General features: G+C 38.4%; 1 protein-coding gene across 4 annotated transcripts in view; it reads right to left on the bottom strand.

The window, feature by feature from the left end:
• RMDN2 (regulator of microtubule dynamics 2) overlaps nucleotides 1-16967 on the bottom strand; it is a 146172-nt gene that overhangs the window by 40060 nt on the left and 89145 nt on the right. For all 4 annotated transcript variants that reach the window (XM_069108589.1, XM_069108586.1, XM_069108588.1 and 1 more), the window contains 3 exons: nucleotides 9172-9349; nucleotides 8471-8573; nucleotides 5369-5429 (listed from right to left, as the gene is read on the bottom strand). In XM_069108589.1, the coding sequence (XP_068964690.1) occupies nucleotides 5369-5429; nucleotides 8471-8573; nucleotides 9172-9349 (342 nt within the window). The remainder of the gene's footprint in view (nucleotides 1-5368; nucleotides 5430-8470; nucleotides 8574-9171; nucleotides 9350-16967) is intronic.

Here is a 16967-nt window from a genome sequence, read left to right as displayed (position 1 = left end):
CATCCCCTTCCCCCCTACTCTCCTATAGGGTGAGATACCCTATTTAGTGTGTATTTCATTCCCTCCCTGAGCCAAATTCAATGAGAATAAGGTTGACCCCTTCCCTTTTGCCTTCTTATTCTTCCCCTCCATTGCAACAATTTTCCCTTGCCTCTTCTATATGAGATAGTTTACCCCATTCTATCTCTCCCCATCTCCTCTCATTATATTCCTCTCTCAACTCTTAAATTCACCTTTTAAGTATCATCCCTTCCTATTAAATTGGTCCTGTGCTCTCTATCTGTGTATACCTGTAAACATACATACACATTCACATATGTATTCCTATGCCCGTATACCCTCCAATATAGACACATATATTTCTATACCCTTCAAGTATTTTCATACTGAGAAAAGTTTCATTAGTTACAATTATCATTTTTCCATGTAGGAATGTTAATTGTTCAACTTTGATAAGTTCCTTATGATTTCTTTTCCCTGTTTACCTTCTCATGCTTCTTGTATCTGAATGTCAAATTTTCTATTCAACTCTGGTTTTTTCAGCAAGAATGCTTGAAAGTCCTCTATTCCACTGAATGACCATATTTTCCCCTGAAACATGATACTCAGTTTTGCTGGGTAGGTGATTCTTGTTTTTAATCCCAGCTCCTTTGCCCTCCAGAATATCATATTCCAGACCCTTCGATCCCTCAGTGAAGAAGCTGCTAGATCCTGAGTTATCCTGATTGTGTTTCCCACAATATTCAAATTGCTTCTTCCTGGCTGCTTGTAATATTCTCTCCTTGATCTGGGAATTTTGGAACCTGGCTATAATATTCCCAGGAGTTTTCTTTTTGGGATCTTTTTCAGGAGGTGATCAGTGGATTCTTTCAACCTCTATTTTGCCCTCTGGTTCTAAAACATCAGGGCACTTTTCCTTGAGAATTTCTTGGAGGATGATTTCTAGGTTCTTTCTTTGATCATGACTTTCAGGTAGTCCAATAATTTTAAAGTTATCTCTCCTGGATCTATTTTCCAGGTCAGTGGTTTTTGCCATGAGATATTTCACATTGCCTTCTATTCTTTCATTGTTTGGCTCTGTTTAACAGCATCTTGATTTCTCATAAAGTCATTAGCTTCCATTTGCTCCAATCTAATTCTGAAGGAATGATTCTGCTCATTGAGCTTTTGAGATTCTTTTTCCACCTGGCAAATTCAGCTTTTTAAAGCATTCTTCTCCTCATTGCCTTTTGGAGCCTCTTTTGCCATGTTAGTCCATTTTTGAAGGTGTTGTTTTCCTCAGTCAGTCTGTTGACTCTCATTTCCTAATTTTCTTGCATCGTTCTCATTTCTCTTCCCAATTTTTCCTCCACTTCTCTTATCTGCTTCTTAAGGTCCTCTATGGTCTGTAACCAGCTCATATTTTCCTTTGAAGCTTTTGGTGCAGGAGTTCTGACTTCACTGTCTTCCTCCTGTTCCATGCTTTGATCCTTTTTGTCCCCAAAATAGGAGTCTAATATTGGATTCTTCTGTTTGCTTTGCTTCCTTTGCCTGGTCATGTTGCCACTCAGTCACTTGACCCCTGGGTTTTTGCCACAATAGGACTCTGTCAACAGACAGGGGAGCTTCATTCCAAATGCTGGGGTTTTCTCAGCTGCCAGAGGTATTAGTTGAATGCCCTCTCTGAAGCCTCCACACGCTCTGGCAAGCTGGTCACACACCCCAGGACCTCCACCCTAAACTACATTCCATATCCAAGCAGGTTAAAGCAAGAGAGATTACCTCTCAGACTGTTCGCTTGGTCCCCCTACACTCTGCAGGCCAGGAGCTGAAGCTGCCACATGGCCCGGCCACACCGCAGCTCTCAGAGGCTTCTCACCCCGGGGGCAAAAGTTGACACACTTCCAACTACTGTGTCCCAAAGTCCACACTGCACTGACCTCTCACTTTGTCTTTAGCATCTATGTGTTGATAATTCTGGACCACCACAACTGCTGTTGATCTGGAGTCCCTCCAGCTGGCTGGTGGTTAGGCCCACCCTGGGGCTAAAACCTCGTGGTGGGGCTGGGCTCCCAGAGCGCTGTGCTGGACAATTCCTGCCGGCCTTCCAGGCTATCCTCAGTGGGAGGTTAGCTTCTCTGTGTCATTTTGTGGGTTCTGTAGCTCCAAAGTTTGTTCAGAGTCCCCTTTTACATGAAATGGAGGTGGTGGGAGCCAGAGCTGTGTGGAAGTCCTATTTCTACCCCACCATCTTGACTCCACCAACCTCCTCTCACTTCTTAACTTCTTGACTTCTGACTTAATCATCCAACTGAAACTGCTCTCTCCACTTACCAAGTATAATGGCCTTATCTTCTCAGCCCTCATCCTTGATTACTCTGCAGTCTTTGATCCCCTTTCTCCCAGACACTCTCTTCTTGACAGGTTTGTGTGACATTGCTCTCTCTTGCTCCTACCTGTGCCTACTCCCTCCATCTCCTCTGCTGGATCTTCATCCAGGCTGTATCTATTAACTACATGTATCACACTGTCACTCTTCTCTTGCTCTGCCATTTCACTCAGCAATCTCATCAGCACCTAGGGATTCAACTATCATCTCTGTGGAGATGATTCTAAGATTTTTTTTTATCCAGCTCTAATCTCCTGATCTCCAGGTTCACACCATCATTTGTCTATTGGATATCTCAAACTGGTTGCCTCTTAGACATTTTAAACATGACATGTCTGAAACTAAACTCATTATCCTCCTCCCACCCCATCAAACCCCTCCCTCTTCCTAACTTCCCTCTAACTGCCGCAGGCTTTTAGTTACCCAGGCTTGAAGCTAGGTGTCATCCTCAGCTCCTCATTCTCACCCCTATATCCAATCACCCTGGTATAAGCCCTCATCTCTTCTCACCTAGAATAATGAAACAGTCTTCTAAACAAGTCTTCCTGTTTTTTGTTGAGATGTTCTACAAAGCCAGGTAGAAACAGAATGTGAACTTATAATCATTAGAATATATATAGCACTCTAAGGTTTGAAAGAGCTTCATGTCTGTTATCTCATTTGATCTCTATAACAGCCCTGGGAGGGAGATACCATTCTTCTTCTTCTTCCCATTTTAGAGACGAAAAAAGCTAAGGCTGAGAGAGGTTAAATCACTTGCTCAGGATCACTCATAATTGTCTGAGGAAGTCTTCCTAATTCCGAGTCCCACACTACTTATTCACTGCACCATTCAACTGATTAAAAAAAATAAGTGCTATGAGAGCCAGTGGTGTTTCATTTTTATCTTTGTATCCCTGATGCTTAATATAATTTTTTGCATGCAGTGGGCATTTAATAAATGCTTATTGAATGACTAATTGATAAGAGGTCAGGAAAATGTGAAAAGCAGAGAGAAATAAGAAGAAAGCTTATCTGTCCTAGACACTAAGAAACTGATCTGCCACCTTCTCATGTCACTTCTACAGATGGTATCATTACATAGAAAAGGAACATAAGCTGGTTGTAGCCTTGGACCTCTGTTCACTGGGTGCTCCCATGTCTGAAATAATGAAGAGAGATCTGAAAATTAAGAAAATGTCTGCACACTACTGTGCCACATAAAGAAGAAGGAATCTGCCAAAGACCTTAATAGTTTAGAGCAAGTTGAAATGGAGGTTGAGATATTTCACAAATAAAATTTAAACCAATAAACAGACATTTAACCAAGGACCCAGTCCTGTTCTCTTGCCTAACAGAAGCCTTCCTCCAAGCAGAGAAGTCCTTCTGAGGAACCTCAGGTTATTCTGTTTGTATTGCTTCCTGCCTTTTCACCTGACTTCATGCTTGTCTTTTATCATTTGTCTCTTCTGGGACAACCAACTGGCTGGATCCCAGGTTTTGTTCTTAATTTCTGTCTTGGTTTTCCTCATCATGGTTTCTAAGCATAAACTTTTAAATGACCTTTCCTCAGGAGTTGGTCTGACAATTCCAAAGTAATGCTTAGTTAAACACAAAAAGGTTATATCTATGTTCACCAATGCAAAGTAGCTTGTAATTTGAAGGGCTAGAGGGTGCTGTTGTCCCAGCAACTTCTTACTTCAGACAAAATACAGAGACACCTGTAAATCAGTTTGAATTACTTCGTGAACTGTCAAATTAACATTCTTTTAAATATATTATTTCACAAAACAACCTAGAAAACTTCACATTTTACTGCAAGTATATCTGGACCTTTTTCCTATCTTGCCCTGGGAGCATTATAAGCATTCACAAAGGCCAGGGAGGATCCTTTATGAAAAAAAAATACATTGAAACATGCATATATGAACAAAATTGTTCAAAGTTGCCAACACTTTCTCCCTCAGCAAGTGCTATGATTCAGAAACCTGTTCTCATTTCCATTTGTGATGTGTCTTCTCTTCAGCCTCATCATCCTTTGTCATTTTTTTGTCATCAACATGACAAAAAACTCAAAAAACTACTCTGAGAAACTTCTTGAAGTACTTCAAAATAATATAAAGTACAATTAGAATTAACCATTGAAAAACTGGAAGAGAATAATTTTTAGAGGTCTTACTTAAAATTATCATAGGAAGAAACCCAAGTTTTATGCATCATAGGGACCTCTGATTCATATTTTATTTGGATTCAGTTTTCTACTTGTTATATACTCTTGGGGGAAATCTCAAAATTTTTATATCTAGATTTTACTTATGCTATTATCACCAAAGTCTCATAAATATGTATATGTATGTATGTATTTCAAAATGGCAGGAATATACATATAAAATAGTGTTAACTATATTTAGTCAAAAAACATGGAAACTCAAATTATCTCTATCACTGAGCAATATTTATTAAAAAGACATGGAACATTTTGAAGATTTTCATATTTCCATGTTTAATATAATATTCATACATTTCATCTTTGTGAAAATACCTTTTAACTTCTCTTTTGAACTGAAAGTGACATGCTGGATTTGGCTACTTATCATGTACTGGAAGCAGGGTGTGACTGTGGGAAAAACAGTGTTTTGGGGAATTAGGAAGTTTTGCTTCTCATGCTGGTTAGACCACTAATGAGCTACCAGAGCTCAGGAAAGTTATTTAGGCTCTTTAGACTCCTGACTCATGAAGGGCCTGGAATAGGGGATCCCTAAGGTATCTTCCAACTCTCACATTTTATGTTCAAAAGTCCATTTTAAGATTTAACCTATGGCACCACCTCTAACAACACTAATTTAGCAGGATAACTAAAGTCAAAGATGACACAATGGGGCATGTAAAGCTAAATTTTGTTACATGCTATTATGAACATAATTTGATGAATATGAAGGTCTGTATAAACTAGGTTTAAGGAAATTTCAGCTATAATTTCTAAACAGACTTTAGAAGAAACAAAAAGTAGTCTTTACTTACCATAAGTGACAGTATCCATTCTCGGGAGCCTGAGAAATTGCTTTTTCACCCAGGTCTTTTCCTATAAAATAAATACACTTTTTTATTCAGTGTTTATTTCCCCCAAAGGGAAAGATTTCAAGATGATGTCATGTGGAGTTAAATTGCAGGAATGTAGGGAGGAAGAGGCAGGGAAGAGAAAGCACAGGAAAGGCATGATGTCTTCAAATATTATAAAGATTGTTATGTGGAGTGGGGATTAGACCTGTTATGCTTTTTTTCCCAGAGGGCAGAATCCAGAGAGATAGATGAAAGTTGCAAAGAGATGAATTTAGATTTGTTGTAAGGAAAAACTTCCTAACAGGGCTGCCTGAAAAGGAGGTATATTGCTCCATATTGGAGGTCATTGGACAAAAGTTGGATAACCATTTATTAGGTATGCTCTAAGGAAGATTTCTGTTCAAGTATAGACTGGTTATACCTTTTGAGAGAAAAGTCTTCAAAACTTCTTTTTCTGCTTTAGGAGGCAGTAAGATAAGACTTTAATTCTCCTCCACAGTTAATGTTTTGCAAATGAATTTGTACTTTAAATCAACATTACTTTTAACTGCTATGTTTCTTTCATTGGCAAAGAGGTTAAGTATTTTGTTTTCACGTGAGATATTTTCTAAACTCTTTTGGCCTCCTAACTGGTGACTGTTTTACATTGGTCAAATTTATCTAAGTTACATGGTGATAATCTATGAAATGGCAATGATTAGAATTAATGCATTTCCCATTTTTTAGAGTCAATAGCTTGTTTAGCTAGGTGGACTGGAGTTGTAATTGATCTTGGATTTCAAACTTTGGTTGGTCTGGAGACCTGGACTCTGATGTTGATATTGTCCTTTGGATTTATAGTATGTCTGTATTCAGTCAATCAACAACCATGTATTCAATGCCTACTATGTGCAGAGTATTATGCTGGAAGTTGGAAGAAATATAAATATATGGTCATTGCTCTCATCAATCTACAAGAGTTTATTAGGTGCCTTGTTGGCAAGAGATTAGATACAAAGACTAATGAAAAACAATACCTGACTTCATGGTACTTACATTCTATTGGGAATAGCAATAGCAGCAGTAGGAACAATAACATCACCACCAACAACTACTACTACTAGTGCTACAAAAACTACTACTACAAGACAACAATAAGACTGCCCTTAAGAATGTGAAAGTTAGTATGAAAAATGTGTCTAAGCCCAAACAAGAAGAAATAGGCTTAAATTACATTGAAAACATTTGGGGATATTTAGCCTGGAGAACAGAAGACATATGCAGAACATAATAGCTGTCTTTAAGTATCTGAATGACTACTATGTGGAACAGGGATTAGATTTATTCTATTTATTCCCAGAGGTCAGAAATAGGAGAAGTGTATGGAAGCGGCAAAGAGGTACATTTAGGCTTGATATAGGGAGGGAAAAAAACTTTTACCTTCCTAAGAAATTAGAGCTACAAAAGAAGTATGATATATTAGGATGCAGGGAGATCTAACGTCATGGAAACCTTCAACAGAGATCAGATAGCCATGTGTGGGGTATATTGTAGGAAGATTCATATTCAGGTATATGTTGGACAAGATAGCTTCAAGGTCCTTCTTAACTCCGAGTTTCTGTGATTTGATATAAGGCAGACCTTTCTGTAAACTTCAAGAGTTATTATAAATACTAAAAGAGGTTATCAAGAGAGGTTGGTGAAACTCCACCCCTGAACTTTCTAAAAACTTAATGATATGCTCATCATGAGCAATTCAAATCAAGAATTTTAGACCTTGGGTCGGCTAGGTGGTGCAGTGAGTAAGAGCGCCGGCCCCAGAGTTGGGAGGACCCGGGATCGGTTCTGTCCTCAGATACTTAACACCCACACAAAAAAAGTGGCCATGTAATCTTGAGCAAGTTACTCAACCCCAATTGTTTTTTTTTAAAGAATTTTAGACCTTGAAGGGACCTGAGAGATTATTTGGCTCAAATAACTTATTTTCCATATGAAAAATGAGTCTCAAAAAAGGTTAGATTTTTCACAGTTGTATAGCCAGGTATTAGTAGAATCAGAACACAGGTGTCCTATCTCCCAGTTCAGTGTTCTTTCTAGTACCCCATAAGATCAATTGAGGTCTTTAGGTTTTAGGTAACTATCACTACAAGCTTTCTTCTACAAGTTACAAGTATCTTGGATATTGTGATTTACTTCAGCTCCCCTGTCTATAACATGCCCAGTTTTCCAAATTTCTATTTGACCTTAAATATGAAGAGAAGATACATGTTTATTAGTCTAGATTTAATGCCCAATAATGCATTACTTAATTGTATCTATCCTGTGGGGAGCCAAAGAGGCCTGGTTCAGGAATCCGATATTAAATCCTAATAGTGGACTTTAAAACAAGGATCTCTTTGAGATGCAACTTTCTTGTTAAGTTAGCTCCTGAGTTCTTTGTTATGGGTTACACTTATGAGGATGTTACTTGAGTTCTGAGATCAATAGGCTATACCCCAAGATTTTAGTTATTAAGAGGTAAAATATTTGATTCAGCACTAAAGTATCTTTGGGTGGTCAGTTCTAAACGTGATGTCTTCTGAGGATTACAGCTTTGGCTTTGAAGTTTGCTCTCAATTGTATCTGTTTATGACTGTGAATGCATTAGCAGGTACCTGAGGCCTAGATCAAAGGTCTTACCCTAAGACTTTAGTCTCCTAGATAAGAAAACCTTATCAAATTACCTATTCCGTGCTACTTCCAGGATACAACAGACTAAGGTAATGATTAGAAAACTTAAGTCCCCTTCCTTTGTCTCATTTGCTCTATAAAAACCTTGTCCTAAGAATCAATAAATGAAGTTCATGGTTCTTCCTTGAACTACCCACATGGCCTGGTCATTCCTTATTCACATCTCTGAATCATGCAAAGTGCTAGACACTGAGAAGCCCACGACACTATCCCAATTAAGTAAAATAAAAATAATTTTAAAATAATTATTTCTACTAAGAAATATATACATAATTAGTTTACCTTTCTGAATCTTTAGGGGTTTGGGTACATATCATAAGGTATAATAATCAACTTTAAAAATTCACTACCTACCAGCAGAAGCATATTTTATCTTTTCTTTCATATCTGTGGATAGATCACACATATCTCCATAAGCTCTAGTTAATCTCCAAATAAACTCAGTTTCATCTTTATACTAAAAAAAAAAATGTGAGAAAGTATGTACATAGATTAGATAATTGATTTGACTAAGATGTAAATGTTCTCTCTGAATGCAGCTATTTAAGAACAGTATTACAAGATGACTGTCACCAATGTAAATGTCAATGTATGCTAAAGTAAGATTTGTAATTAAGGAAATTAAGTCTCCATATGGTTACCTATCATCCTATGGTCTTAAACTATTTAAACATTAGAACCATAGATTAGTTCTGAAAGGGTCTTCAGAGTTAATTTAATTTTATCCCCTCATTTTACAGAAGAGAAAATTGAGATCAGGGGAAAGGAGTGACCTGTCCAAAGTTACCCAGGTAGTAAGTGCCAGAGCTAGCTTTGGAGCACATGTCCTCTGATTTCAAATGCTGTGGTCTTCCCACTGCACGGACACCATACAACTCAATCTGAGAAGGCAGGTGCTAGTTGGCAAACATCTGTCTTATCCGACTCCCTCCTAGGTATCTATTTACTATCTCTTCCATACCACAGTGAGGCATCAGACTAGGACTCCATGGAAGAGATTTAATTGATAAGATGCTTTAATCAATAAGAATGTTATTTCATCATAGTTGCCTTACCTTATTTTTATAGCTGCACAGGAGTTCAAAACCTTTTTGTTTGTCAGAATCACATTTCAAATGTAAGTCATCAGTCATCTGAGCAAGAACAGGTAAGCTCAGTCTTTTTGCTGATTTTTTATTTGCCTTATGGCCAGCTAAATGCTTCTTTTCAGTGTCACTCTGAGCTGTAACATACCTAAAATTTCAGAAACAAGCATTAAGGCATCTAAAAGTTATGACAGATCATAAAGGATGAGGATGCAGCACAGAGATAAGGACACAGTAGGAACTGAAAAAATGCTCCTTGTTATTAAGATAATTTCACAAATCCTTCTGAATGCATAACAGTTAGTATTATCATATTCAAAGTCTACAGTGACAGTTTCATTCTCATTAGCTTATAACTCAAAAGTATTTGGCTTTACTAAGTCTAACTGAGAACTTATCGTATACAACTACATAATTCAACATTGTTCATCAATTTGAAACAATATAAATTCTCCTAACTCTAATGCATCCAACAATTTTTAAGCACAAATATATTGTAAATGTTCAGATTTTTTAAAAGTTATTTGTTGCTGAATTGTTTGTCATGTCCAACTCTCTGTGACCACGTTTGGGATTTTCATTAGCAAAGATACTGGAGTGGTTTACCATTTCCTTCTTCAGCTCATTTCACAGAAAAGGAACTGAGGCACTAAGGTTAAGTGACTTGCCCAGGGTCACACAGCTAGTAAGTATCTGAGGAAACATTTAAATTCAGGTCCTCTTGACTCCAGGGCCAGTGCTCTATCCACTGCACCACTTAGTTACCCGAGAAGAATCATAGGCAATACTTAAAGAGGTCTTTGATTTCATATATCACCCATGTAGTACACTGCCTATATGTAATAAAGGACGTTATATTTGTTTGATATGGCAATTGTACCATACAACATTATTAATAATACTTAATTTAATGCTAGATATTGTATTTTACATGTTATATGCTTTGTGCACTGTGTAAATCTAGCGAATTCCATGTATCATGTTAATTATCACACACACACATTCTGCATGTAGACACAGAACTGGATGGAGGTATGTGAATGATATAGATTTAGAGATATGTCAGCACAGGTACTCACAATTCATCAGTACACTCTGACCCTCTGAGAGGAAGGCTGCAGAACTGAAGTTCAGGATAAAGAACTCCTTCAAAAGCTGGTATTTTAAGAGCACTCCTAAGCTAGATAGTTGTTCATATAGATTGCTTACATATATAATTACACCATATATACTGCCTATGTGTAATAAATGACACATACTGCACTATGACATCTCATTTAGTAGGCATGCACAGTGCATCTGTCATTGATTATGTGCACATTATTCAGGCTATATATTATATGCATTAAATATGTGTTACATGAGTCAAGATGGGCTACGTACATTAAATATGTTTGTGTGTACATGGAATATATGTTATCTATCACATCTGTATATGTAGCTATAGATATGGATGAATTGGTGTGGATACTCATACTCTGGGGCATACAGTAAAGAAATCCTTCTAAAGTCTCTGTTTTAAGAGGGTGTTTAAGTCAGCGAATTTGTTAAATACATATGTGTTACATGTATGTAGCACATTACATAGTACCATAAATTCCAAATTACACATGTTTATATGTCAGCTATTCCACATGGGAAACATATCATTGACTGATATGCATTATTCAGGCTGCTTGTTGTGTATTGTGCACATTAAAGATGTATTATATGTTATGTGTGCATATTATATAGTATATAAATGTCACTCTATATGATGCATATTACATGACACATGTTCTATAACACAAACATATGTGTATAACAGTCCAAACCAGTAGAGTCTAGTTACTAGAGTCAGACTCTATATCATGTTTGACAATCTATTCCAGTTCAATCCAGTCCAATCTGGTCTACTTCAGTCCACTCCACTCCAATACAGTTAGGTCCAGCCTATTCTGACCTCGTTCACTCCAACCTGGTCTAGGACAGGCCAATCCAATTCAGTTCAATCTAGTCTAGTCTAGTGTCCAGTTCAGTATGATCCAATATGGTCCAGTTTAGTCCAGTTAATTAGGACCAAACTGGTGCAATCCAGTCCAGTGTGGTCTAGTCTTCCAATCCAGTCTAGTCAGGTTTAATCTAGTTGAAATGGTCCAATCTGATCCATTACAGACCCATTCAGTCTGATCTGGTCCAATACCATCTGAGTCAATCCAATCTAATACTACCCAATTTCATCCAATCTAGTTCAATTCAGTCTGATCTAATTCAATCCAATCCATTTTGCTTTATTCTGGTCCAATTTCATTGGGTCTGGTTAAATTCCGTCCAAACAGGTCTATGCCAGTTCAATCTGGTTCAAATAAATTTAATCAAATTAGTCCAATCCATTTTGGTATAGTTCAATCTAGGCCAAATGAGATTATTTTGGTTCCCATTTCAAACAGATCTAATCTAATTTAATCTGTTTCAAATTAGTCCAATTCGGTTCAATCTAGTCTAATCCAATACAAACCAGTTTAATTTGGTCCAGTCAAATCAGTTTAGGTTTGAATTGGCTGAATCTGGTTTAAACCAGTTCAATTTGGTTAACCTGTCCAATTCAGTTCTATTTGGTTCAATCTAGTTGAAACTGGTCCTGTTAAGTTCAATATAGTTCAGCATGTTTCAAATTGATACAAACCAAACCAATCTGGCCTAATATAGTTTGATCTATTTCAATATGAACCAATTCAGTTCAATTTGATTCAATCTAGTCCAAACCTGTTCAGTCTGGTCCAATCCAACCCAACCCAACCCAATACAATTCAATCCAATCCAATCCTTCACAGTCCAATCCAGTCTAGTCTAATGAATAATATTAACCCTACTACATATAAGGCACTGTGTTACTAGGCATAGAAAGATTTTAAAAGACACAGTCCTTGACTTCAAGGAACTTGCATTTTATGACCAAGGAAGGGGTAAGGGTGAGGATGAAATGCAGCCTGAGAGGTATAATCCAACATGGAGTTTGGTAGAAAAGAAAGGGAGTAAACTGGAGAAATGATTTGTTAAGAAAATTTCAAGAAAGGGACAAGTTTCTAGACAAAGGCATCACCTAAGGCTTCACATAAGAGGTGCTACCTGAATCAAGCCTTGAGGGAAGACAAAGATTCTGAAAGATATTCATGTATGTGAAGTAGTGGGGGTAGGGAGAAGAACAGGCATTTCAAACACATCAAAAAAACAAGTTATAGTCTCAACAGGGCGGAGTAAAGATGGCAATGAAGAAACAGGACCTCCGCATGGCTCTGGCTCCTACCACCTCCAATTCATGCCAAAGGGGATTCTGAACAATCTTTCGAGCTACAGAACCCACAAAATGACACAGAGAAGCTAACCTCCTGCTGAGGACAGCCCGGCAGGAATCAGCCAGTGCAGCGCTCTGGGAGCCGATACTAGCCCCTCACGAGCCAGAGGTTTTAGACCCAGGGTGGGGCCTGACCAGCAGCCAGCTGGAAGGACTCCAGATCACCAGCAGCTGTGGCAGTACAGAATTATCAATACATAGATGCTAAGGAAAAAGTGAGAGGTCAGTGCAGTGTGGACTTTGGGACCCAGTAGTGGGAGTGAATAAGCTTTTGCCCCCGGGGTGAGAAGCCTCTGAGAGCTGCGGTGTAGCCAGGCCATGTGGCAGCTTCAGTTCCTGGCCTGCAGAGTGTAGGGGGACCAAGCAACCAGTCTGAGAGGTAATCGCTCTTGCTTTAACCAACTTGGATCTGGATTGCAGTCTAGGGTGGAGGTCCTAGGGTGTGTGACCAGCTTGCCAGAGCATGTGGAGGCTTCAGAGAGAGCACCCAACTAATATTCCTGGCAGCTGAGAAAATCCCAGTGTTTGGAACAAAGCTCCCTTGTCTGGTGGCAGAGTCCTACTGTGGCAAAAAGCCCAAAAAGTCAAGTAATTGAGTGGCAACATGACCAGGCAACGGAAGCAAAGCAAACAGTATAATCCAACATTAGATTCCTATTTTGGGGACAAAAAAGATCAAAGAATGGAACAGGAGGAAGACAGTGAAGTCAGAACTCCTGCACCAAAAGCTTCAAAGGTAAATAAGAGCTGGTTACAGGCCATAGAGGACCTTAAGAAGCACATAAGAGAAGTAGAGGAAAAATTGGGAAGAGAAATGAGAAGGATGCAAGAAAATTACGAAATGAGAGTCAACGGCCTGACTGAGGAAAATATCACCTTCAAAAATGGACTAACTCAAATGGCAAAAGAGGCTCAAAAAGGAAAGGAGAAGAATGCCTTAAAAAGCTGAATTTGGGGGCGGCCAGGTAGCACAGCAAGTAAGAGCACTGGCCCCAGCGTCGGGATGACCTGAGGATTGAATCCAGGCTCAGACACTTAGCACCCACCCAGAAACACCTGGCTATGTAACCTTGAGCAAGTTATTTAACCCCAATTGCTTAAGGGTGGCCAGGTGATTCAGCAAGTATGAGCACCGGCCCCAGTGTTGGGATGACCTGGGGATCGAATCCGGGCTCAGATACTTAGCACCACACCCAGAAATAACTGGCCATGTAACCTTGAGCAAGTTACTTAACCCCAATTGCTTAAAAAAAAGCCAAATTTGCCAGATGGAAAAAGAATCTCAAAAGCTCAATGAGGAGAATCATTCCTTCAGAATTAGATTGGAGCAAATGGAAGCTAGCGACTTTATGAGAAATCAAGATGCTGTTAAACAGAGCCAAACAAATGAAAGAATAGAAGGCAATGTGAAATATCTCATGGCAAAAACCACTGACCTGGAAAATAGATCCAGGAGAGATAACTTTAAAATTATTGGACTACCTGAAAGTCATGATCAAAGAAAGAACCTAGAAATCATCCTCCAAGAAATTCTCAAGGAAAAGTGCCCTGATGTTTTAGAACTAGAGGGCAAAATAGAGGTTGAAAGAATCCACTGATCACCTCCTGAAAAAAATCCCCAAAATAAAACTCTTAGTAATATTATAGCAAGCTTCAGAAGTTCCCAGATCAAGGAGAGAATATTACAAGCAGTCAGGAAGAAACAATTTGAATATTGTGGAAACACATTCAGAATAACTCAGGATCTGGAAGCTTCTACACTGAAGGATAGAAGGGCTTGGAATATGATATTCTGGAGGGCAAAGGAGCTGGGATTAAAACCAAGGATCACCTACCCAGCAAAACTGAGTATCATGTTTCAGGGGAAAATATGGTCATTCAGTGGAATAGAGGACTTTCAAGCATTCTTGCTGAAAAAAACAGAGTTGAATAGAAAATTTGACATTCAGATACAAGAAGCAAGAGTAGCATGAGAAGGTAAACAGGGAAAAGAAATCATGAGGAACTTATCAAAGTTGAACTATTAACATTCCTACATGGAAAAATGATAATTTTAACTGATGAAACTTTTCTCAGTATGAAAACAGTTGAAGGGAATATATATATATTGGAGGGTATATGGGCATATGAATACATATGTGAATATGTGTATATATGTGAATGTGTGAAGTGTCTGAGGGCAGATTTGAACTCATGTCCTCCTGAATCCAGGGCTGATGCTCTATTCACTGTGCCACTTAGCCGCCCCAGATGAGTCCTATTTATTGCACCACCTAACTGCCTAGAGTACTGGAGTGAATAGTAAAAAACTCCTAAAGTCCCTATTTTAAGAAGACTCCTAGGCCAGTCATCTCTTCAAACACATTGCTCATATAAATCACCCAAGTGTTAGATGTAGTCTATTACCCAAGTGTAACAAAATGACATTATATATGTTTGATTATAAAAGGGCAATGTCGCCGGTTATGTTCACAATGTTTATGTTATATGCTCTATATTTAACGTGGGAAACGTTATACCAGTATATATGTTGTATGGGTGATATATATATGTATATGTCACATGCTGTATATGACATATATCTCTTAAAGTACATGTATGTGTGTATATATGTAGATAATATAGAAATAGGTAAGGATAAATATATGTCAGTATTGATGCTCATATCTTATCAGCACACTTTGGTTCTCTGATTGAAGGGTTATAGAAGTCTAGCCTATACAAGAAATATTATGAAGATAAAATTGCCAGACCTTAGTAACAGATTGGATATGGGGAGAGAAAGAAATGGAGGATATGAGAATGTCTCCTAGGTTGAGAGCCTGGCTAGTGGATCATGGTAGTACCTTTTACCACAAAAGGTAATTATGGAAGAGGAGTAGGTTTTGGGGAAAAGATAATGAGTTTGGTTTGGGACATGTTGATTTAAGATGTCTATGAGACATCCAATTTGAAAAATCCAACAAACATTTGGAGGTGTAAGACTGGTGATTAGCAGAGAGATTAGGGCTGGATAAGTAGATTTGAGAGTTTTCAAAATAAAGATAATTAAATCCATTTGAGCTGATTAGATCACCAAGTGAAATATAGTATAACAGAAGAAGAGAGGAGAGGAGAAGATAGGAAAGAAAAAGAGAGAAGAAGAGATGAAAGAAGAGAAGAAGAAAAATGAAAAAGTAGAAAAGGAGAGGAAAGGGCACAGGACTGAGTCCTAGGAGACAGCCATGGCTAACAGATATGACTTGGATGAAGATCCAGAAAAGTAGACTGTGAAGCAGTCAGATGGATGGACAGGTGGACAACTTGGAAAGAAAACAGTGTCATAAAAACCTAAAGAGAGGAAGAGGGTGCTGGGAAACGTCTAAGGCCAAAGAAGAGGATTGAAAAAAGGACCTAAGATTTGGCCATTAAGATATCACTGGTAACTTTAGAGAAAGCAGTTTCAGTTGAATGAGATCAGAAGCTATACTTTAGAGTTAAGAAGAGAGGCACCTATTTTAAATGGAAAGATTGATGGATAAGTGAGAGTTGTGATGATAAATGGGGAGATCTGCCGAAAATGAGAATGAGATGGGAATGAGATCACTGCCAGTTGGTGATGAATGACTGCATCTCAAAAGACAGATATGGACTACAGATAAAGCTCTGGGAATGGAAGCTGATGAGGTCACCAAGTGAGAAGGCAGAGAGTGAAAAGAGAGCAAGGACTGGAGCAGAGCCCCAGGGTATACCCTCAGCTAGTGGTGGTAGTCTGGATGAAGATTCCATCAAGGAGTAGGAGGAGCAGCCACATAGGCAAGTCACACGGACCAAGGGAGGAGAAAATATCCCAAAGGAGGTGATCACAGTGTCAAATGTTACAAAGAGGTCAAGACATTGGTGTGAAGGAGTGGTTAGGGACACACTAGCACAATCAAAAACCTTTAGTATTATGTCGGTCAGCTAGATTTTGCTCACAACTCTGGTTTCAGTTCTTCCTTCAAAGCTTCCTGAAGGGACAGCAATTATCTGTGCTCTGTGACCTTTTCCTCTTTGCTCTGTCAACAACTAATCTACATTTGTCCCTTCTTTTTGCTACATCAGAGTTCAGAAATCACCTTCAGTACAAGTGGACAGTCATTTGTAACACGGTCTTACATCAATGTTAAGCAAACCACCTTGGTTATTGGTCTCCATATCCTACCCTTTTTGTTATTATAATAAATTCACAATGACCCTCCTCTACCTGCTCTAGTAGCAAAGCTTTAAGTTTCATGAAAGGTGATGGAACCAATCTACCTTGATATAGGTGACAGCAAATTTAGACACTTAAAAGTGTTATGGATAACATACTTGGTTCCTCACCCTACAGAGTATATAATATGTTCTTTAGGGCAATAACTGTATAATTTTCATTAAAGGCAGAGATCGCTAATTTTTTTTCTTTGAATCC

The sequence above is a fragment of the Petaurus breviceps genome, unplaced genomic scaffold, assembly GCF_028583685.1.
Source record: "Petaurus breviceps papuanus isolate PSGF00001 unplaced genomic scaffold, PetGlider_PUasm1.0 90407, whole genome shotgun sequence".
Classification (NCBI taxonomy): Eukaryota; Metazoa; Chordata; class Mammalia; order Diprotodontia; family Petauridae; genus Petaurus; species Petaurus breviceps.
The sequence above is the reverse complement of the archived record's forward strand: the minus strand, read 5'-3'. Positions and strand labels throughout refer to the sequence as shown.